This window comes from Mobula birostris, unplaced genomic scaffold (genome assembly GCF_030028105.1).
Source record: "Mobula birostris isolate sMobBir1 unplaced genomic scaffold, sMobBir1.hap1 scaffold_3549, whole genome shotgun sequence".
Lineage (NCBI taxonomy): Eukaryota > Metazoa > Chordata > Chondrichthyes > Myliobatiformes > Myliobatidae > Mobula > Mobula birostris.
Genome location: NW_027276619.1, coordinates 811 through 24,103, shown reverse-complemented (window position 1 = coordinate 24,103; position 23,293 = coordinate 811). Strand labels below are relative to the sequence as shown.

The window sequence follows — 23,293 nt, the reverse complement described above, 5'->3', positions numbered from 1 at the left end:
GGGAAGGGGATGACGGAGTGAGTGGGGGGACAAGAAGGGAAGGACGGGGAGTGAGTGGGGTGTGGGAAGGGGAAGATGGGGTAGGGAAGGGGAAGGTGGGGTAGGGAAGGGGATGACAGGGAGAGTGGGGGGTGGGAAGGGGACAACGGGGAGTGAGTGGGGTGTGGGAAGGGGATGGGGGTGGGAAGGGGAAGGTGGGGTAGGGAAGGGGATGACAGGGAGTGAGTGGGGGGACGGGAAGGGATGACGGGGTGAGTGGGGGGACAGGAAAGGAAGGACGGGGAGTGAGTGGGGTGTGGGAAGGGGAAGGTGGGGTAGGGAAGGGGATGACAGGGAGAGTGGGGGTGGGAAGGGGACAACGGGGAGTGAGTGGGGTGTGGGAAGGGGATGGGGGGTGGGAAGGGGAAGGTGGGGTAGGGAAGGGGATGACGGAGTGAGTGGGGGGACGGGAAGGGAAGGACGGGGAGTGAGTGGGGTGTGGGGGATGAGGGGGGTGGGAAGGGGAAGGTGGGGTAGGGAAGGGGATAACAGGGAGAGTGGGGGGTGGGAAGGGGACAACGGGGAGTGAGTGGGGTGTGGGAAGGGGATGAGGGGTGTGGGAAGGGGAAGGTGGGGTAGGGAAGGGGATGACAGGGAGTGAGTGGGGGGACGGGAAGGGATGACGGGGTGAGTGGGGGGACAGGAAAGGAAGGACAGGGAGTGAGTGGGGTGTGGGAAGGGGAAGGTGGGGTAGGGAAGGGGATGACAGGGAGAGTGGGGGGTGGGAAGGGGACAACGGGGAGTGAGTGGGGTGTGGGAAGGGGATAAGGGGGGTGGGAAGGGGAAGGTGGGGTAGGGAAGGGGATGACAGGGAGAGTGGGGGGTGGGAAGGGGACAACGGGGAGTGAGTGGGGTGTGGGAAGGGGATGGGGGGTGGGAAGGGGAAGGTGGGGTAGGGAAGGGGATGACAGGGAGTGAGTGGGGGGACGGGAAGGGAAGGACGGGGAGTGAGTGGGGTGTGGGGGATGAGGGGGGTGGGAAGGGGAAGGTGGGGTAGGGAAGGGGATAACAGGGAGAGTGGGGGATGGGAAGGGGACAACGGGGAGTGAGTGGGGTGTGGGAAGGGGATGAGGGGGGTGGGAAGGGGAAGGTGGGGTAGGGAAGGGGATGACAGGGAGAGTGGGGGGTGGGAAGGAGACAATGGGGAGTGAGTGGGGTGTGGGAAGGGGAAGGTGGGGTAGGGAAGGGGATGACGGAGTGAGTGAGGGGGTGGGAAGGGGACAACGGGGAGTGAGTGGGGTGTGGGAAGGGGACGAGGGGGTGGGAAGGGGAAGGTGGGGTAGGGAAGGGGAAGACGGAGTGAGTGGGGGGACAAGAAGGGAAGGACGGGGAGTGAGTGGGGTGTGGGAAGGGGAAGATGGGGTAGGGAAGGGGATGACAGGGAGAGTGGGGGGTGGAAAGGAGACAACGGGGAGTGAGTGGGGTGTGGGGGATGAGGGGGGTGGGAAGGGGAAGGTGGGGTAGGGAAGGGGATAACAGGGAGAGTGGGGGGTGGGAAGGGGACAGCGGGGAGTGAGTGGGGTGTGGGAAGGGGAAGGTGGGGTAGGGAAGGGGATGACAGGGAGTGAGTGGGGGGACGGGAAGGGATGACGGGGTGAGTGGGGGGACAGGAAAGGAAGGACGGGGAGTGAGTGGGGTGTGGGAAGGGGAAGGTGGGGTAGGGAAGGGGATGACAGGGAGAGTGGGGGGTGGGAAGGGGAAGGTGGGGTAGGGAAGGGGATGACAGGGAGTGAGTGGGGGGTGGGAAGGGAACAACAGGGAGTGAGTAGGGTGTGGGAAGGGGACAAGGGGGGTGGGAAGGGGAAGGTGGGGTAGGGAAGGGGATGACAGGGAGTGAGTGGGCGGTGGGAAGGGAACGAGGGGGGTGGGAAGGGGAAGGTGGGGTAGGGAAGGGGACAACAGGGAGTGAGTAGGGTGTGGGAAGGGGACGAGGGGGGTGGGAAGGGGACAACAGGGAGTGAGTGGGGTGTGGGAAGGGGACGAGGGGGGTGGGAAGGGGAAGGTGGGGGGTGGGAAGGGGATGACGGAGTGAGTGGGGTGTGGGAAGGGGATGAGGGGGGTGGGAAGGGGAAGGTGGGGTAGGGAAGGGGATGACGGAGTGAGTGGGGGGGTGGGAAGGGGACAACGGGGAGTGAGTGGGGTGTGGGAAGGGGACGAGGGGGTGGGAAGGGGAAGGTGGGGTAGGGAAGGGGATGACGGAGTGAGTGGGGGGACAAGAAGGGAAGGACGGGGAGTGAGTGGGGTGTGGGAAGGGGAAGATGGGGTAGGGAAGGGGAAGGTGGGGTAGGGAAGGGGATGACAGGGAGAGTGGGGGGTGGGAAGGGGACAACGGGGAGTGAGTGGGGTGTGGGAAGGGGATGGGGGTGGGAAGGGGAAGGTGGGGTAGGGAAGGGGATGACAGGGAGTGAGTGGGGGGACGGGAAGGGATGACGGGGTGAGTGGGGGGACAGGAAAGGAAGGACGGGGAGTGAGTGGGGTGTGGGAAGGGGAAGGTGGGGTAGGGAAGGGGATGACAGGGAGAGTGGGGGTGGGAAGGGGACAACGGGGAGTGAGTGGGGTGTGGGAAGGGGATGGGGGGTGGGAAGGGGAAGGTGGGGTAGGGAAGGGGATGACGGAGTGAGTGGGGGGACGGGAAGGGAAGGACGGGGAGTGAGTGGGGTGTGGGGGATGAGGGGGGTGGGAAGGGGAAGGTGGGGTAGGGAAGGGGATAACAGGGAGAGTGGGGGGTGGGAAGGGGACAACGGGGAGTGAGTGGGGTGTGGGAAGGGGATGAGGGGTGTGGGAAGGGGAAGGTGGGGTAGGGAAGGGGATGACAGGGAGTGAGTGGGGGGACGGGAAGGGATGACGGGGTGAGTGGGGGGACAGGAAAGGAAGGACAGGGAGTGAGTGGGGTGTGGGAAGGGGAAGGTGGGGTAGGGAAGGGGATGACAGGGAGAGTGGGGGGTGGGAAGGGGACAACGGGGAGTGAGTGGGGTGTGGGAAGGGGATAAGGGGGGTGGGAAGGGGAAGGTGGGGTAGGGAAGGGGATGACAGGGAGAGTGGGGGGTGGGAAGGGGACAACGGGGAGTGAGTGGGGTGTGGGAAGGGGATGGGGGGTGGGAAGGGGAAGGTGGGGTAGGGAAGGGGATGACAGGGAGTGAGTGGGGGGACGGGAAGGGAAGGACGGGGAGTGAGTGGGGTGTGGGGGATGAGGGGGGTGGGAAGGGGAAGGTGGGGTAGGGAAGGGGATAACAGGGAGAGTGGGGGATGGGAAGGGGACAACGGGGAGTGAGTGGGGTGTGGGAAGGGGATGAGGGGGGTGGGAAGGGGAAGGTGGGGTAGGGAAGGGGATGACAGGGAGAGTGGGGGGTGGGAAGGAGACAATGGGGAGTGAGTGGGGTGTGGGAAGGGGAAGGTGGGGTAGGGAAGGGGATGACGGAGTGAGTGAGGGGGTGGGAAGGGGACAACGGGGAGTGAGTGGGGTGTGGGAAGGGGACGAGGGGGTGGGAAGGGGAAGGTGGGGTAGGGAAGGGGAAGACGGAGTGAGTGGGGGGACAAGAAGGGAAGGACGGGGAGTGAGTGGGGTGTGGGAAGGGGAAGATGGGGTAGGGAAGGGGATGACAGGGAGAGTGGGGGGTGGAAAGGAGACAACGGGGAGTGAGTGGGGTGTGGGGGATGAGGGGGGTGGGAAGGGGAAGGTGGGGTAGGGAAGGGGATAACAGGGAGAGTGGGGGGTGGGAAGGGGACAGCGGGGAGTGAGTGGGGTGTGGGAAGGGGAAGGTGGGGTAGGGAAGGGGATGACAGGGAGTGAGTGGGGGGACGGGAAGGGATGACGGGGTGAGTGGGGGGACAGGAAAGGAAGGACGGGGAGTGAGTGGGGTGTGGGAAGGGGAAGGTGGGGTAGGGAAGGGGATGACAGGGAGAGTGGGGGGTGGGAAGGGGAAGGTGGGGTAGGGAAGGGGATGACAGGGAGTGAGTGGGCGGTGGGAAGGGAACGAGGGGGGTGGGAAGGGGAAGGTGGGGTAGGGAAGGGGACAACAGGGAGTGAGTAGGGTGTGGGAAGGGGACGAGGGGGGTGGGAAGGGGACAACAGGGAGTGAGTGGGGTGTGGGAAGGGGACGAGGGGGGTGGGAAGGGGAAGGTGGGGGGTGGGAAGGGGATGACGGAGTGAGTGGGGTGTGGGAAGGGGATGAGGGGGGTGGGAAGGGGAAGGTGGGGTAGGGAAGGGGATGACGGAGTGAGTGGGGGGGTGGGAAGGGGACAACGGGGAGTGAGTGGGGTGTGGGAAGGGGACGAGGGGGTGGGAAGGGGAAGGTGGGGTAGGGAAGGGGATGACGGAGTGAGTGGGGGGACAAGAAGGGAAGGACGGGGAGTGAGTGGGGTGTGGGAAGGGGAAGATGGGGTAGGGAAGGGGAAGGTGGGGTAGGGAAGGGGATGACAGGGAGAGTGGGGGGTGGGAAGGGGACAACGGGGAGTGAGTGGGGTGTGGGAAGGGGATGGGGGTGGGAAGGGGAAGGTGGGGTAGGGAAGGGGATGACAGGGAGTGAGTGGGGGGACGGGAAGGGATGACGGGGTGAGTGGGGGGACAGGAAAGGAAGGACGGGGAGTGAGTGGGGTGTGGGAAGGGGAAGGTGGGGTAGGGAAGGGGATGACAGGGAGAGTGGGGGTGGGAAGGGGACAACGGGGAGTGAGTGGGGTGTGGGAAGGGGATGGGGGGTGGGAAGGGGAAGGTGGGGTAGGGAAGGGGATGACGGAGTGAGTGGGGGGACGGGAAGGGAAGGACGGGGAGTGAGTGGGGTGTGGGGGATGAGGGGGGTGGGAAGGGGAAGGTGGGGTAGGGAAGGGGATAACAGGGAGAGTGGGGGGTGGGAAGGGGACAACGGGGAGTGAGTGGGGTGTGGGAAGGGGATGAGGGGTGTGGGAAGGGGAAGGTGGGGTAGGGAAGGGGATGACAGGGAGTGAGTGGGGGGACGGGAAGGGATGACGGGGTGAGTGGGGGGACAGGAAAGGAAGGACAGGGAGTGAGTGGGGTGTGGGAAGGGGAAGGTGGGGTAGGGAAGGGGATGACAGGGAGAGTGGGGGGTGGGAAGGGGACAACGGGGAGTGAGTGGGGTGTGGGAAGGGGATAAGGGGGGTGGGAAGGGGAAGGTGGGGTAGGGAAGGGGATGACAGGGAGAGTGGGGGGTGGGAAGGGGACAACGGGGAGTGAGTGGGGTGTGGGAAGGGGATGGGGGGTGGGAAGGGGAAGGTGGGGTAGGGAAGGGGATGACAGGGAGTGAGTGGGGGGACGGGAAGGGAAGGACGGGGAGTGAGTGGGGTGTGGGGGATGAGGGGGGTGGGAAGGGGAAGGTGGGGTAGGGAAGGGGATAACAGGGAGAGTGGGGGTGGGAAGGGGACAACGGGGAGTGAGTGGGGTGTGGGAAGGGGATGAGGGGGGTGGGAAGGGGAAGGTGGGGTAGGGAAGGGGATGACAGGGAGAGTGGGGGGTGGGAAGGGGACAACGGGGAGTAAGTGGGGTGTGGGAAGGGGACGAGGGGGGTGGGAAGGGGAAGGTGGGGTAGGGAAGGGGATGACAGGGAGAGTGGGGGGTGGGAAGGGGACAACGGGGAGTGAGTGGGGTGTGGGAAGGGGATGAGGGGGGTGGGAAGGGGAAGGTGGGGTAGGGAAGGGGATGACAGGGAGAGTGGGGGGTGGGAAGGGGACAACGGGGAGTAAGTGGGGTGTGGGAAGGGGACGAGGGGGGTGGGAAGGGGAAGGTGGGGTAGGGAAGGGGATGACAGGGAGTGAGTGGGGGGACGGGAAGGGATGACGGGGTGAGTGGGGGGACAGGAAAGGAAGGACAGGGAGTGAGTGGGGTGTGGGAAGGGGACGAGGGGGGTGGGAAGGGGAAGGTGGGGTAGGGAAGGGGATGACAGTGAGTGAGTGGGGGGTGGGAAGGGGACGAGGTGGGTGGGAAGGGGAAGGTGGGGTAGGGAAGGGGATGACAGGGAGTGAGTGGGGGGTGGGAAGGGGAAGGTGGGGTAGGGAAGGGGATGACAGGGAGTGAGTAGGGTGTGGGAAGGGGACGAGGGGGGTGGGAAGGGGAAGGTGGGGTAGGGAAGGGGATGACAGGGAGTGAGTGGGAGGTGGGAAGGGGACAACAGGGAGTGAGTGGGGTGTGGGAAGGGGACGAGGGGGGTGGGAAGGGGAAGGTGGGGTAGGGAAGGGGATGACAGGGAGTGAGTGGGGGGTGGGAAGGGGACAACAGGGAGTGAGTAGGGTGTGGGAAGGGGACGAGGGGGGTGGGAAGGGGAAGGTGGGGTAAGGAAGGGGATGACAGGGAGTGAGTGGGGGGTGGGAAGGAGCAGTGAGCAATATTCAGTGATGGGGTGTGGCTAGGACATCATCAGCCCTGTTCCCCCTCTGTCTCTCCCTCCCTCCCCTCCTCCCACTGCAGGGCGTCAGAGGGGAAGACGGTGGAGGTGGAGTACAAAGGTGATGTGGAACACACAATCCGGGACATCCTGGGTGGGGTGCGCTCCACCTGCACCTACGTGGGAGCTGCCAAACTGAAGGAACTCAGCCGCAGGACCACCTTCATCCGTGTCACTCAGCAGCTCAACGCCGTCTTCAGCTAGTCCGCAGGCTGGCCTCAGGCAGCCGCTGCTTCACTGTACATTCCCACAATGCCCCCCCCCCCCCCCACACACAGACAATCCCATCACTCACTGAGAAACAGTGGACAGGACTGTGTGGAGAGAGCCTCACCTTGTCCTTAGGAGGTAACGTGCAACGGGACAGTGTTAGAGGGAGTTTTACCTTGTGTCTGACTCTGCCCTGTGAGTATATCAGGACAGTGTGGAGAGAGCCTCACCTTGTGTCTGACCCTGTCCCTGGGAGTGTGTGGAAGGAGCCTCACCTCTGGCTTTTTACTCAAGTCTCCCCTTTTAGTGCAATATATTCTGTCTGGGACCACTTGCTTGCTTGCAGTTGGGACCATCTGCTTCTCGTGCCTGACCAGGTCATCACTTCGACCACCATGGTTCAATTACTCTGTGTAATTGGAGGAAGTCATGGGGTGAGACCCTGGCATTGCATCTGCAGAAACTGAGTGGCTGTGACCTCTTCACTCCCACTCTAATTGGGCTGCTGCGTTCTGTAAAACCACGTTCAGTTCAGATAATAAAACGGCATGGTGCTTTACAGAAAACTGGATTTCCTTCTGTTGAACAGAAAAGAGTGTCGCACATGTGTGTGTCTTTGTGTGTGTGTCTGACCCTGGCGACACAGGTATTCAGGGTGAAGTAAGTGTTTGGCCTACCTGCCTTCAGCGGTCAGAGCACATACAGCTGAATGAGATGCTGATGAGACCACTCAGTGTTCTGGTCAGCCAGCTACACCCAGTCACTGGGGTTGCAGAAAAGGATCAAGATGTTGCTGGGACCAGAGGGTTTGAGTTGCAAGGAGAGACTGTTTTCCTTGGAGCGGAGGAGGCTGACGGGTGATCTGATGTAGGTTTATAAAATCATGAGGGGTGTAGAAGAGGTGGACAGTCCCAGGGCAGCAGAGTCTAAAGGCAGAGAGCACAGGTTTAAGGAGAGGGGAAAGTTTTAAAGGAGGCTGAGTTTTCCACACACACGGGATGGGTGTGTGGAATGAAGAGCCAGAGGAGAAGGTACAGGCAGGGACAATCACAATGTTTTTTGTACAGGCCATGGATAAGCTGGTGAAACAAGGTGATTCGAGACTAGCTAGACATTTATCGGCACAGAAAGTGGGGCTCTCTATGCCATCTAACTGCACAGTAAAGCTGGGTCAAACGGACTGAGGTCCTGGCTTTATTCAGCACTGCCCATCGATGTCACCGTTTTCATCTCAATTCTTTCCCCACCTTTGCCGAGAAACGCCATCCTCACTCGACTGCTGTCTCCTTGATAAGCAGGAACATTTATTGTACAAGAGAGGGGAGGAGTGAGACTCGAGATGCACAGTTATGACACACACCGGATCCCCAACACCCAGCACAACCCAGATCTCACTTCCCACCGGTCAAATGAAACCTCAGGAACAGCACCTCCCCTCCAGGGTGACAGCGACCACCCGCACCACCACTACCCTGTGTCGCCTTGGCATAAGCTAGGCCCAATCCAGGCCTCAGCCATGGTCAGCTTGAAGGTGAAGGAGGGAGGGTTCTTCCGAAGGATGGGGGACGTTGCAGAGGGAGCTCAGCCAAAGGTCCATCCAGTGCCTGGGCAGCAGAGACGTCAGCACTGTCCAGCCCCATGTAACACCATCTCTCATGTCAGCAGCTCAGGAACCATGTCCACAGAGACAAAGGCAGGCCAGCCATAGGTCAAGCTGCAGGGGGAGCCTACGCACCATCAGCTCACTCCCGGGTTCTGAAAGAGAGCAGACAGGAACAAACTGAGTCAGGGTCATCCAGCATGGAAAGAGACCACTTCCCATACCCTTCTGTACTGAGTGGGTCGAGTACTATCTAGGTGTTTCCACAACGCTGTCAGTGACCGCGAACATAACTTTTCCACGTTATCTAGGCACCTCATGGTTTTTATAAGCTGCAATGTTACCCCTCAGCCTCTTTCACTCCGGGGAAAACAGTCCCAGCCTGTCCAGTCTCACCTCATAACTTAAGCACCGCAGTCCCAGCAAAGTTCTTGCAAACCTTTACTGCACCCTCCAGCGTAATTGTGTTTCCGATAGCTGGGCACCCAGAACTGTGCACAGCACTCCAGGTGCAATCTCCCCAGAGGCATACACAGTTGTATCATCATGTCCCAATTCCTGCACTCACAGCCCTGAACGCAGGCCAACGTCCTTCTCCAAACACCCTGTCTGTCTACGGTACCTGTGACGCAGCTACAAATCCATTGTATCTGTTCACCATACAGTACACGTGACAACGACTTGTCACCACATTCAGGGAACTACGTTCAAAGACAATTATCAGAGTACAGATATACAACCCTGAGCATCTTTTTCCTGCAAGCATACTCAGCAAATCTACAGAGTAGTAACTGTAGTATCAATGAAAGATCAACCAGACTGCAGAAGACAACAGACTGTGCAAATGAAAATGTAAATAAATAACGAGACATGAGAGAAAGGTTCCTTGAAAGTGAGATGTATTAGTTGTTGGTATAGCTCAGTGATGGGGCAAGTGGGTGTAGTTATCCCCTTTTGTTCAAGAGCCTGATGGTTGAGGGGTAGTAACTCCTCCGGGACCTGGTGGGGTGACTCCTGAGGCTCTTGTACCTTTCTACCTGATGGCAGCAGTGAGAAGAGAGCATGTCCTGGGTGGTGGGGGATCTCTGATGAGGGATGCTGCTTTCCGGGACAATGTTTCATGTAGATGTGCTCAATGGTAGGGAGGGTTTTACTCGTGATGGACTAGGCCAAATCCACTACTTTTAGAAAGATTTTCCGTTCAAAGGCATTGGTGTTTCCATACCAGGACGTGATACAGCCAGTCCACTCTCCACTACACATCAATAGAAGGTTGTCAAAGTACCTATCACCCCATGTCTCTCTGTTCTACAACTCCCTGCCAGCCACGAGGCAAATTCTGTCCTGGTTTAACTGCTGTGAAAATGATAACCTCTCATCTCCATGTTCTTTGTACTAAATATAACATCAGTAAATTGGTTCATTATTGTCACATAAACCAAAGTACAGTGAAAAACGGCACCCATGCAGATCATTTTATCACATCTGTGCACCGTCATACAAGGCAAAAGCTATAACACAGTGCAGAATAAAGTGTTAGTTACAGAGAAAGTGCAGTACAGGCAAACAATAATGCAAGGGTCATGACAAGGTCAACAGTCAATTTTATCGTACTAGGGAACATTTCAATAGTCTTTTAACAGTGGGGTAGAAAATGTCCTTGAACCTATTTGGGATTTTGTACCTTCTGTCCAGTGAAAGCAGGAGGAAGAGCCAATATCTGGGGTGGATGGGGGAGCTTTGATTATGTTGGCTGCTTTTCCTCCATAAATGTTAAACCTCGCATTACCACGTCCCTTGTACTAAATAATTTAATGTCCTGATGTGGAAAGTGAGACTGTCACATCAGAGCTGACACCTCCCAGGACAACAGGTGTAGGTGTAGGGGTGTGTGTGTGTGTCTGTGTCTTCAGCAGAACTACCTCTTTCTGATCCACCGTAACCCTCCTCTCCTGCTCGTCACTTCTGTCATGGCCAAATTAGGCACATCCACTAATCCTAATAAGCTCCGGTACATTACAAGGAAGAAAACCCTGGTTTATCACCGCAGGCACACTTACCACACACGGGCAAGGTGGGAGATAAGGCAATCATTAAATATTAGGGTCATTCACAAGCTTGGCTCAATAATTCTACTTGAGAACTCCATTACTGAAGAAAAGATACTGGTTTTGGAGGCGGTTCACCTGGTCGATTCCAGGGGTGAGATCGAGTTGCCTGCTGGAGTTCAAAAGAATGAGAAGGGATCTTATAGAAATATACACAGTTGTATGAAAAAATTTGTGAACCTATTTTTCTGCATTAATTACTCATAAAGTGTGGTCTGATCTTCATCTAAGTTACAATAATAGACATACACAACTTGGCTAAACTAATAACACAAAAACAATTGTACTTTTCATGTCATTATTGAACACTTTGTTTAATCATTCACAGTCCAGGCTGAAAAAAAGTATGTGAACCCCTGTATTTCCTAACTGGTAGAATCTCCTTTAGCAGCAATAACCTCCACCAAACACTTCCTGTAGCTGCTGATCAGACTTGCACAACAGCAAGGAGGAATTTTAGACCATTCCTCCATTAAAACTTTCAGTTCGTCAATATCTCTGGGATAGCTTGCATGAACAGCCCTCTTCAGGTCATGTCACAACATCTCAATTGGGTTAAGGTCTGGACTCTGACTTGGCTATTCCAAAACACAAATTTTCATCTTTTTAACCCATTCTGTTGTTGATTTACTCTTATGTTTCGGATCATTGTTTTGTTGCATCATCCAAGCTTCAGATGACTGCTACCCTAACATTCTCCTGTAAAATGTCTTGATACAATTTTGAATTCATTGTTCCCTCAATGAATGTGATCTGTCCAGGCCCCAAACCACAATGCTCCATCCGTCATGTTTCACAGCTGGTTTTGGTGTCGGTGTGCAGTGCTCTTTTTTCCTCCAAACGTAGAAGTATGCAATTCTGCCAAAAAGTTCAACTTCTGTCACATCTATCCGCAGAAAATTGATCCAGAAGCATTGTGGATCATCCAGGTGGTCTTTTGAAAACTTGAGATGTGCAGCAATGTTTTTGTTTAGAGAGAGCAGTGGTTTCCTCTGTGGTGTCCTTCCACGAATCAGTGTTTTTCTTACAGTGGACACATGAACAGGGACTTTAGCAAGTTCTAGAGATTTCTGCAGGTCTTAGAAACATAGAAAATAGGTGCAGGAGTAGGCCATTTGGCCCTTCAAGCCTGCACCGCCATTCAGTACGATCATGGCTGATCATCCAACTCAGAACCCTGTACCAGCCTTCCCTCCATACCCCTGATCCCTTTAGCCACAAGGGCCATATCTAACTCCCTCTTAAATATAGCCAGTGAACTGGCCTCAACTGTTTCCTGTGGCAGAGAATTCCACAGATTCACCACTCTCTGTGTGAAGAAGTTTTTCCTCATCTCGGTCCTAAAAGGCTTCCTCTTTATCCTCTGTTACGTACCCCATAACTGGGTTGCCAAAGGTCGTTGGAGTCTGTGATTACTAGGAAGTAATAAAGTTTTATTAAAGAAATAAGTAATACAGTACACTAATCGTAGGGATATAAATGTAACAGGTTAGCAATGATAATACACACATGTACACAGAACTAGGGTAATAGGAATCAACCAAGCTCTATTGCAGTCTAGGGGTAAAATGATCAGTCTTCAGTGACGCAGAGTTCAGTTCGAAGTAGTCACTGTTGTGGTACCGTTGGGGGTGGGGTGTGGAGAGCAGAGAGAGAGAGAGATGCAGTTGGTTTCAGGCAGACCTTCTGATGTCTTTGCAGTTGGTTTCGGGCAGGCCTTTTGATGTCTTCTAATCCCGCTGTGGTCACCGACTGTGACCCCTCCGTTCCGGATACAATCGTTCTTCCGCGGTGAACCCGGCACCCAGGCAAGAGTGGGCAAAAGTTCCCACCGATAGTACCTTTACACCCTGTGAGCCTCTGATCGGTTCCCACGAACCGGTCCTCCAAACTCCTACCAACTTGTGGGGGCACATTGCTCTTTCCAGGGTCTTGTGGCGTGCCTCGTGCCTTAGCAAACCTGCTCTTTTTATCCCCCTGCTGGGGTATCACCTGTCCATCAAACCTCAAACAGTTCAGGTTCAAAGCAACCGGTCTGTCAATATCTGAATTGTTTCTTTCTCATTAATCTCTCTCTTCTCTCTTATTAGCATTTTGAATGTTTCTCCATTGTCTTCCGTAATCTCTCTCATTCGCATCATCCGTCCGGTAGCTCTGCTTGGCGTCACATATGACACCTCAAACTGTGACCCCTCGTTCTGGACTTCCCCAACATCGGGAACAATCTTCCTGCATCTAGCCTGTCCAATCCCTTTACAATTTTATATGTTTCAATCAGATCCCCCCTCAATCTTCTAAATTCTAGAGAGTATAAGCCTAGTCGATCCAGTCTTTCATCATATGAAAGTCCTGCCATCCCAGGAATCAATCTGGTGAACCTTCTTTGTACTCCCTCTATGGCAAGAATGTCTTTCCTCAGATTAGGGGAGCAAAACTGCACACAATACTCCAGCTGTGGTCTTTTGCTGATACCCTTGGGTTCTTTTCCACCTCCTTCAGTATTGCACGTGGTGCTCTTCGTGTGATCTTTGCAGGATGCCTACTGCTGGGGAGAGTAGCAACAGTACTGAATTTCCTCCATTTGTAGACAATTTCTCTTACTGTGGATTGATGAGGGCACCTCTACAACCCACACCTCCATGATCCACAATCACACCCCCAGTCTCATCTCATTGATTGGAACACCCGACTCCAGAGCAGTTGTTGTAGAAGGCATTACCCCAGTTACCCCAGAGGTTCACATACTCTTTTGAACCTAGACTGTGACTGTTTAAATAATGTACTCAGTATTGATGAGAAGTACAATTGTTTGTGTGTTGTTAGTTCAGGCAGGTTCTGTTTGTCTATTATTGTAACTTAGATGAAGATCAGATCTGTTTATGAGTAATTAATGCAGAAAACCAGGTCAGTGCAAAGGGTTCACAAACTTTTTCCTGCAACTGTAAGACTATGAGAGACAGATAGGACATAGAACAGTACCGCACAGTGCATGCCTTTTAAGATCAAACTAACCCTGACCTCCTACATATCTCAGTCCCACCCTTAACCCAGTGTCTCCCGGCAGACCCCAGTTCCTTCCTAACCTCCAACTCTGCAGCTCCCCAGCCCGGTGCGAGAGAAAGACTCACCGGCAGCCCGTCCAGGGGGTGCTTGGCAGAGGGGCCAAGGTGCTCGAGCAGGGTGGGGATCAGTGTGTTGTGCTTGGTCCTCTGGTAGAGCCGCAGGCGTGTCTGGGCAGAGTGGCAGTGGGTGGGGGTGAGGGGAAGGAGAGAGGAAGTCAGTGTATCAGCCTCTTGTCCCACCCTCCCACCTCCTCCCCATCTGGCTCCACCCATCACCAGCAGCCTCTTGTCCCACCCCCTCCCACAACTGTCCATCATCCCCTCCCCCATCTGGCTCTTTCCTCACTCCCTCCCTCCACCACCTGCCCTTCGTCCCTTCTCCATCTGGCTCCACAGCCTCTTGTCCCACCTCCCTCCAAACTGCCCCTTCCTTCCCCACTCGAAACGTTGACTCACACCGCCTGCCTCCACAGATGCCGAGTTCTTCCATGCATTATGTTTTTGAGTTAAACCAGCTCAGCACTCTCTACGGGGAGGGGGGACGGGGTGGAACAGACAGATCAGCCCCCCCCCCCACTGCTGACTCCTCCAGACACCCCCCTCTGCTAAAGCAGCAACTCTAACTCAGATCAGCTTCAATACAACTCCAACTGAGGTGAGTTAGACCACACTCGCAGCACTGAGTGCCACAGTGCTGCCCTAGAGAGGGGTCCCAAGGACACTGGACGGCTCTAGATACAGGGAGAGACTGGGCAGGCTGGGACTGTTTGCCCCAGAACGGCGAGGTTGACGACGGACCTGATAGAAGAGGCATAGAGACGAGAGATTGTAAGAAACATTTCCCCATGGCAGAGGTATCGCAGGACACAGGGCACAGCTTTGGGACGAGGGGTAGGAGGTGCAGGGGGGATCTGCATAGCAATTGTTTCCAGTGGGTGGGAGTTGCTGCCCAGGGAGGTGGAGGAAGCAGAGACTCTCACAATGTTGAGGAAGTAGCTGAACAAACACTCGTACCTGCAAAGTGTAGAAGGCTATGGGCCCACTTGCTAGTGAATGGGATCAGCCTCTGAGATCACTGACCTGATGGCCATTTTCTCTGCTTAAATAAACCACTGAGATAAGCTTTTCTTTGAGTAATGTAATCGAGCAGTGACTCTGTCCTCCCGTCCCCCTCCCCCTCTCCCAGCCCCAGCCACCAATGAGTCACAAACCCAACCCCAATCCCAATCCTGCCTCCCCTCCTTACGTATCAAAACAGCCCTACCAGGCGACCAGTGGGAGGGATCTTGACTGATGGGAATCCTCCCTCCCTCCCCTGTCCTACCCCTCCCTAATGGAAATCCTCCCTCCCTCCCTAGTCCTACCCCTCCCTAATGGAAATCCTCCCTCCCTCCCTAGTCCTACCCCTCCCTAATGGAAATCCTCCCTCCCTCCCCTGTCCTACCCCTCCCCAATGGAAATCCTCCCTCCCTCCCCTGTCCTACCCCTCCCTAATGGAAATCCTCCCTCCCTCCCCTGTCCTACCCCTCCCTAATGGAAATCCTCCCTCCCTCTCCTGTCCTCGCCCTCCCTAATGGAAATCCTCCCTCCCTCCCCTGTCCTCGCCCTCCCCAATGGAAATCCTCCCTCTCTCCCCTGTCCACGCCCTCCCCAATGGAAATCCTCCCTCTCTCCCCTGTCCACGCCCTCCCTAACCTTTCATCTCATCTCCTTCCCCCTTAATGTCTTTGCTTCTATCGATGGAAAATTTCTTGGAGTCAACCCCCTCTGCCCCCCCCCACTACCTCCTTTCCACTCTGAGATCTCAGCCAGGCTGATCTCTCTCTTTCCCCTCCCCACCTCCGCAACCCCAAGAGCTCCTCCCCTCTATGAGCCCAAGGTCAGTCTGATCTCCCCCTATCCTTGTGGCCCACACAGTCTGTGTCGACCACAAACCACCCCATCATTTGCACCCAAATTCACTCCCCCCACCCCAACATTCCTACATTCTCCCCCTCACCCACACACTGGCAATTCCCAGCAGATTCACCCACTGAGACACTTGTCTCGGGACACGGGAAGGAGAGTGTGCAAACCACACACACACAGTGCCGGGCCGGACCCCGTGTAGGGACGAACCCAGATCTCCAGCGCTGTCTAGCGTGCCTCTAGCCGCTGGGGATGGCGCACTGAGCACGGGTGAACCTGTGTGGACACACCCCATGGACCTCGGCTCCGCAGCACGCAGAAGAGTCGGTCCCTGCTGACCGGCTGGCAGGAAACTCCACTGCAGATCAGAACTCTCCTGCTGCCCCCCACCCCAGGGTGCTCCTCGCCAGCCCTGCCCCACTATCACCATGGTGATCCCAGGGATAAGGTCAGGATGATGTGGGGGGGGGTAAACAAACCCCTCACCTTGCCCCGGAGACAGGTGGTGAGCAGATCACTGTCCCCATCCTGGGAGTCCGAGATGACTTCCATCTTCTGGCAGCTGTCCTCCTCCTCTGGCCCTGTGGAGAGGGGCATAAATAGGTCATAACCGGGAGTTGGCTCCCCTCTGCCCTCCACCGCACCCCCCCCGTCTCCTTCCCTCTGTGAGATCACAGTCAGGCCGATCTCTCCCCTTCCCCTCCCCACCTCCCCTCCAGAGACCAAGGTCAGTCTGATCTACCCCCCTCTAAAAGGGCACAGCTGGCCTCATCTCCCCGGCCCCTCTCTCCCAGATTCCCAACCCCTTCCTTGCCCAGTTCTCTATCATATTCCCCCCACACACCCCTCCAGAAGCTCTTTTACCCGACACCCCCAGCTCTCGGGGGGGGGGGGAGGGAGAGAATTCTCGAGATTATCTGTGAATATTATCAGTGCGAATCCTTCCCCACCTCCAACAACCAGATGGCCCCTCATCCTCCGAGTGTGGCCCCTCCTCCAGTTCTGAACTTCCTCCCCCCCACCCCGCCATCAGGGGAAAAAAACATTCTCTCAGTCTCTCCCCCCCCATAACCCTCAGGATCTCACACCTGTCACAATGACATCATGTCCCGTTCCCCTGAACTCCTTCACACCGGTCCAACCCACCCAGGAACCACTACGCCACTGTCTGCGCGGGGGGGGGGGTTATTACCTCTGACCTCGGTGTCTGACTCGTCCACGATCTCTGGTACGTCTAGCCGGCCCGGACCACCGCATCCCGACTCTGCTTTGTTCCTGCACCAGACAGTGTGGTGTCAGTCCGAGCAGCCTGGGATGAGAGCGGGAGAGACGAGGGTGGGCTTCACACCTCTGGGGGAGTGGGGTGATTCAGGCACAGAAGCCTTAAGACTCACACTCAGTGTTTAAGGAACACTGCTGAATTTCTGAGTGTCCATGAACAGCCTCGCTAATTTGCACTGTTTACTTTTCTCCTTCTTATTGTCATTTTAATGTCTTTCACTGCTGCTGCAAAACAACAAATTTCACGACATGCATTAGCACTGACGTGGGGGGGGGGGGGTGGTGCCGTTGGACCATTGAGTACAGGAGCCGGGAAGTCACGTTGCAGCTGAGTATCCCACTGGCTGGGCTGCACTTGGTACACTGTGTACAGCTGTGTTCGCCCCGTTACAGGGATGGTGTGGAGAGGGTGCAGAGGAGGCTCCCCAGGGTGCTGTCTGGACCAGGAGGAGAGGTTGGGTTGTTTTCTGGAGTGGTCGACACCTGAGAGAGATTTATAAGATTACCAGAGGCCAGTTAGGGTAGAGGGTCAGGCTTTCTCCCCAGGGTCGAAATGTCAAATACCAGGGGGCAGAGGTGTAAGCTGAGAGGAGGGTGGGGTGGGCGAGAAGGCGTGTGGCACACCTGCCCTCATCACTTGGGGCACCGAGTTTGGGAATCATGTTGCAGCCGTATCAAAACCCTTTAGGCCACACTTGGAACGGCCAAACCCCCTCCTGAGGGCTCGAACGTGGGAATGACGATTTACACTCCACCGTTCCACCCCCCCCCCCACTTCACCATCTCAAAACAAGGGCTGTTCTGGACAGAGATGGGGAGAAATTCCTTGGCCTTACCTTGAGGGGACGGGGGTTGTGGAGAGCCGAATTTCTGGAATTCTCTCGCTTTCTCTCTCCTCCCCCCGAGGGTGGCCAGTCAGTGAGTTCTGGACACGGAGGGGAAGTTCAGCTTGGGAACATCCCCTCGGCCTCTCACGTCTATAACAACCGTTACTTCAATCACACTGATCAATTCCTCATGCAGCTGATCCAAACCCCACTATTCCATGGGCCTTGTACTGCTCTCTGTCTGAATAAACTTTCCCCCTCCCTCCTCACACCCATGTCCCACAGTATTTAACATTTCCACCCTGGGGAAAAGACCGCCTACCCTTTGTGTGCCTCATAATTTTACATCGGTAGCAATGCCGAGTGGTCTAGGACACAGGATTTATGCTCTAGTCTCTGAGTTCAAATCCCAGCACAGCCAGAGATTTATTTTCTTGTGAACGGCACAGTAGTGTAGCGGCCAGTGTAATGCTTTTACAGCGCTGGCTGTAAGACTGGGGTTCAATTCCCAGCATTTCCTGTACAGTTTGATCTTTCTCTCGTTTCTCCCCACATTCCAAAGACGTACAGGCTGAGGTTAGAGAACTGTGGGCATGCTATATTGGCGCTGGAAGAATAGCAATACTTTTGGTCTGCCCAGTGCGATGCCCTCTGATTTAATTTGACACAAGTGACACATTTCACTGTCTATTTCGATATACAAAGCTAATCTTTAAATTTCCAGTCAGGTCTCCCCTCAGCGTCTGGTGCTCCAGGAAAACAACACACCCTCTCCTCAAAGCCTGTACCTTCCCATCCCATGTAGCATCCAGGTGAAGCTCCCCTGAACCCTCTCCAAAGCCACCATACCTTCCTGTGATGGGGAGACCAGAACTGCACATAGCTCTCCAAGCTTTACAACTGCAACATGACTTCCTGATTCATACACTCAACGCCCCAGCATTCCATAAGCCTTCTTCACCACTCTACCTACTTTCTGTGGACTCGGACCTCAGTGCAATATATCAGTGCCTTAAGGATCCTGCCATTTACTGTATACTTTCCTCTTTCACCCCCAAAGTGCACCTCCCTCACGCTCGTCCAGATTACACTCCTGAGTCTCATTCCCGATGCTCCCGACGGACGGGGACAAGCAGGTCGCACGTCTCCAGGGCAAGAAAACGGGGCAGAGGGGTGGACCATCAGGTGAGGCGCAACAGATAGCAGGACTGATGGGCTGAATGGCCTCAGATTTTTTTGGGGGGGATCATGTTTACAATATGAACATTGACAGCCAGTTTGCAAAGTCTGGAGAAGTGAACGAGTTCAGGACCCCAGGGAACGTTATAGGGCAGAGAGACCCGGGGTACAAGTACACAGTTCCCTGAATGTGGTGCCACAGATGGGTGACAAAGGCACATTGGCACATTGGTTGGGCACTGAGTACATGGCATGACAGCTGCCCAGGACACCGATAGGAGCTCAGTCGGAGTAGTTCCTGGTCTCCCTGCTGGAGGAAGGATGGCAGAGAGGTTAGCAAGGATGTTGCCAGGAATGGAGAGACTGGACGGACTGGGACTGTTTTCCCTGGAGTGGATGAGGCCAAAAGCTGATCTTATGGAGGTTAATAAAATCATGAGGAGTGAGGTAAGATGGACAGTTGCTGCCTTTTCCTCCAGGGTAGGAGAGTCCAGAGCAAGAGGGGTTTAAGGTGAATTAAAAGGGGATCTGTCAGACAAGTTTTTCACACAGAGGATATGGGAGAGGTGGGGACAGTTATAACCTTTAGACAAGTATGTAGACAGCAAGGGTCGACAGGGATGTGGGCCAAATGCAGGCTCAGGTAGGCACAGATGAGTTGGGCTAGAGGGACTGTGTGACTCTGTGACACCAGTCAGGATGTCAACATCCAAACCCGGAGGAAGGTGGAGGGGGGGAAAGAGTGATTCAGCCCAAGAACATGGTTTGCCGGCGACTGACCCTGTTGAGGGGCACACTCTCTGTCACTCCCTTCCTCTATCTGCGTTTGGGAGTGGGGGGAGGAACTCACTCTTTCTTCGCGGCCCGTGGGTACTGCCTCCAGCTGGGAGGGGGCAAAGCATGCCAGCTCCTCCTCTCCCTCAGCGATCTCCTACTCTTCATCTTCTTGCTTGGCGGCTGCCGCCGTCGTGGGAGCTGGCCATCCACCCCTCCTCCTCCGGCCTCCAACCCGTCTCCCTCTGGGCTGTCTGCTCCCTTCCCAGGTGGGTTGGGATCCAACACAAGGGGGGTTCCTGGAAGGGGAATGAACAAGTGTGAGGGCAAGCCTGATTACACCCCCCCCCCCCCGTCCCAGGAGGATTCGTGAGATCTTCCTCCGCCTCCCTGCTCCCCACCCCATGCTCCCGAGCCCCAGACACAGACTCATAGCCCTGGCGGGTTATTGAGGGAGAACCGGCTGCAGAAACTCAACCTGTCGCCATTGACCCTCACCAGTTTTTATCATCACCATCAATTCTATCCAGATGCATCACGGCCCGGTGGTACGGCAAGCGCTCTGCCCGTGGCTGCAAGAAGCTGCAGAGAGTTGTAGACACAGCTCAGAGCACTGTGGAAACCAGCTTCCCCTTCACAGACTCCGTCAGTGCCTCGGTAAAGCTGGCAGAATAATCAAAGACCCCCCCCCATCGGGCAGGAGATACAAAAGCCTGAAAGCACGTACCAGCAGGATGAAGGACGGCTTCTGCCTGCTGTTGTAACACTATTAAATGGTTCCCTAGAACAACCAGTTGGATTCTTGGCCTCTCAATCCACCTTAATCTTACACCTCGCAAACACGAGGGAATCTGCAGATGCTGGAAATTCAAGCAACACACAAAAAAATGCCAGTGAACGCAGCAGGCCAGGCAGCATCTCTAGGAAGAGGTACAGTCGACGTTTCGGGCCGAGAAGAGTCCTGACGAAGGGTCTCGGCCCGAAACTTCGACTGTACCTCTTCCTATAGATGCCTCCTGGCCTGCTGCGTTCACCAGCATTTTGTGTGTGTTGCTTCAATCTTACACCTTATCGTTTCCCTACTCGGCATATCAGAGACCATCCCCTGGCGTTGGAACACAGTAAGGCCTTCCCATAACACTCCGTGGCCCCTCTCCCATGGGAAAGAAAATTCAAAACGCACAGATGCAGTTATTCCATGACAAAATACCAGGGTCACAGCAGACTTCAACAGAATGAGGGAAAAAGGCAGGAGGCGAGAAGCGGGCTGTGTGCGTCTGTGTGTCTGAGTGTTACTGCCTTTCGCCTCTCACCGCACTTTCTCGTCACCTGTAACCTGCAGCACACTCACACATACATGGTGTAACACACATACTCTCCTTCATTGGGTGAAATACATACACACACACACTCTCTCCCTCTCTTACAGAAACCCAGGGTCCCACTCGGTGTAACACACACACACACACACACACACACTCTCTCTCTCCCTCTCTCACAGAAACCCAGGGTCCCACTGGGTGTAACACACACACACACACACACACACACACTCTCTCTCTCCCTCTCTCACAGAAACCCAGGGTCCCACTGGGTGTAACATACATACACACACAAACACTCTGTCTCTCTTACAGAAACCCAGGGTCCCACTGGGTGTAACACACACACACACTCTCTGCCTCTCTCACAGAAACCCAGGGTCCCACTGGGTGTAACACACACACACACACACACACACACACACACACACACACACACACTCTCTCTCTCTCACACAGAAACCCAAGGTCCCACTGGGTGTAACATACACACACACACACACACACACACTCTCTCTCCCTCTCTCACAGAAACCCAGGGTCCCATTCGGTGTAACACACACACTCTCTCTCTCCCACACAGAAACCCAGGGTCCCACTGGGTGTAACACACACACACACTCTCTCTCTCTCTCACACAGAAACCCAGGGTCCCACTGGGTGTAACACACACACACACTCTCTGCCTCTCTCACAGAAACCCAGGGTCCCACTGGGTGTAACACACACACACACACACACACACACACACACACACACACTCTCTCTCTCTCACACAGAAACCCAAGGTCCCACTGGGTGTAACATACACACACACACACACACACACACACACACACACACACACACACTCACACACAGACTCTCTCTCCCTCTCTCACAGAAACCCAGGGTCCCATTCGGTGTAACACACACACTCTCTCTCTCTCACACAGAAAGCCTGACTGCCACTTGATGTAACACACACACACTCTGGGTGTAACATACAGAGACAGAAACACGCACACACACACACACGATTGTTGAGAACAACGGTCCCTCTCATCACAAGCACCGACCACAGGAAGAGCTGCAAGTTCTCAGGCTGAAGGGACTGTGGGACCCCCCCACGCCACCCCATGACGCAGGACAGGTTCAGCCCTTCCCCACGCGACGCAGGGATTCTCCACACAGCCCCTCCCACCCCTGAACAGTGACGAGGGACCCTGTGTTTGGGAAAGGGGAGGGCGGGGTGCGGACGGAGGCCTCCCAGGAACCTACCTGGATGCAGGGAGTGTGCAGAGCCCAGGCTGGTCAGCAACAACTGCAAGCAGCCGGCAGGGAGCTGGGACAGGGCCCCGAGCACCGGCAGCTCCTCGTCAGCACGGCAGGGCTAGAGTCGGGAGGAGGGAGGAAGAGACGTCGGAAAACTGGCATCTTTCTGCAACCTCACCCCCTCCCCGATCACCACATAAAGTACAGTGTTCAGAGGGGAGCTGGTTGAGGCTCCAGGGTCACTGTCAGCCCTTCTCCTCTGATCCCTCCACAATGATCTTCCCCCTCTCAGCAGTGACCCCCTCCCCAGCCAAAGTGCCCCTCACCGGCCACGGTGACCCCCTCCCCACCCACAGTAACCCCGGCCCACGTCCGCCCCCCTCACCTGCAGCCTGGGAGGAACCTGCGTCTCCCCCACTCTCAGCAGGAACTCCCACAGCAGCTTGTCCAGGGCGGCCATGAAGCCCTCGCCGTAGTGATTCTGCCCCTCGTCCTGCAGGGAAGGCAGCCCCGTCATTCCCTGCGCACAGCACGATCCCACCATCCACACTGGCCAGACCCCGACATCCCCTCCCAACGAGTGCCAAGCGAGATCTCAAAATTACCCCCACCCCCCACAGGGCACAGAGTAAAATAACGACACCCCCCCTCACCTAATGGTGCACAGCTAGATCCCAAATTCCCCAACTCCACCTACGGAGCCCATCAAAATCACACCACACTCCCGGACAGCAAGATCCCTACAACCCCAACCCCACTCACCGGGCACACAGCAAGATCCCAAAATCCCCCCCCATACACACACAGAGCACAGAGCAAGATCAGGACGTCCACAACCCCACCCAACAGGCACAGAGAAATATCCTGATGTCCCCCACCCCCACGGACACAGGAACCTGACATTCCCCTCCCACCATCACCCCCACTCACAGGGACACAGCAAGATCCTGACATTTCCCTCCCCCCCACCCAGAGGGACAGAGGATCCTGTCAGCACCATCTACTCACACCCGATGTGCACACAGCAAGATCCCAACAGCTCTCCACCTTCTCCCTCCACTCATCTCTACCCTCTGGGACATCCTCCCTAGTCTTTGCAGAGAGAAGTTAAGTGGCAGGGGTGTGATGTGAGGGGAGTGACAAGGAGGTGAGAGAGAGTGTGGAGACATGAAGGGGAGGTCAGGTGCAGCTGGGAAGCCGACATCGTTCTCCCTCCCCTCCCCAGTCCGTTCTACCTGCAGGAAAGAGGTGCGGAACGATGGGTCCCTCAGGAGGTGGAGGACCAGCTCCCGGAACTGCTCCTGAATCCCACGCACCTTCTGGGTGTCTGCGACTGT

The 23,293-nt window shown here is 55.9% G+C and overlaps 2 protein-coding genes across 2 annotated transcripts in view; one reads left to right on the top strand and one right to left on the bottom strand.

The window, feature by feature from the left end:
• Nucleotides 1-9,656, top strand: part of LOC140193024 (GMP reductase 2-like) — a gene marked incomplete at its 5' end in the record, with an annotated part of 22,221 nt that extends 12,565 nt beyond the window's left edge. The window contains one exon of the mRNA XM_072250476.1: nucleotides 6,455-9,656. Coding sequence (XP_072106577.1) covers nucleotides 6,455-6,635 — 181 coding nt within the window. The remainder of the gene's footprint in view (nucleotides 1-6,454) is intronic.
• On the bottom strand, nucleotides 7,919-23,293 carry LOC140193023 (uncharacterized; the record flags this gene model as incomplete). The annotated part of the gene is made up of 8 exons (XM_072250474.1): nucleotides 7,919-8,396; nucleotides 13,478-13,579; nucleotides 15,806-15,900; nucleotides 16,512-16,594; nucleotides 19,457-19,679; nucleotides 21,963-22,074; nucleotides 22,342-22,449; nucleotides 23,192-23,293. Coding segments are annotated over 8 exons (843 nt in total), but the record flags the coding sequence as incomplete, so codon positions are not given.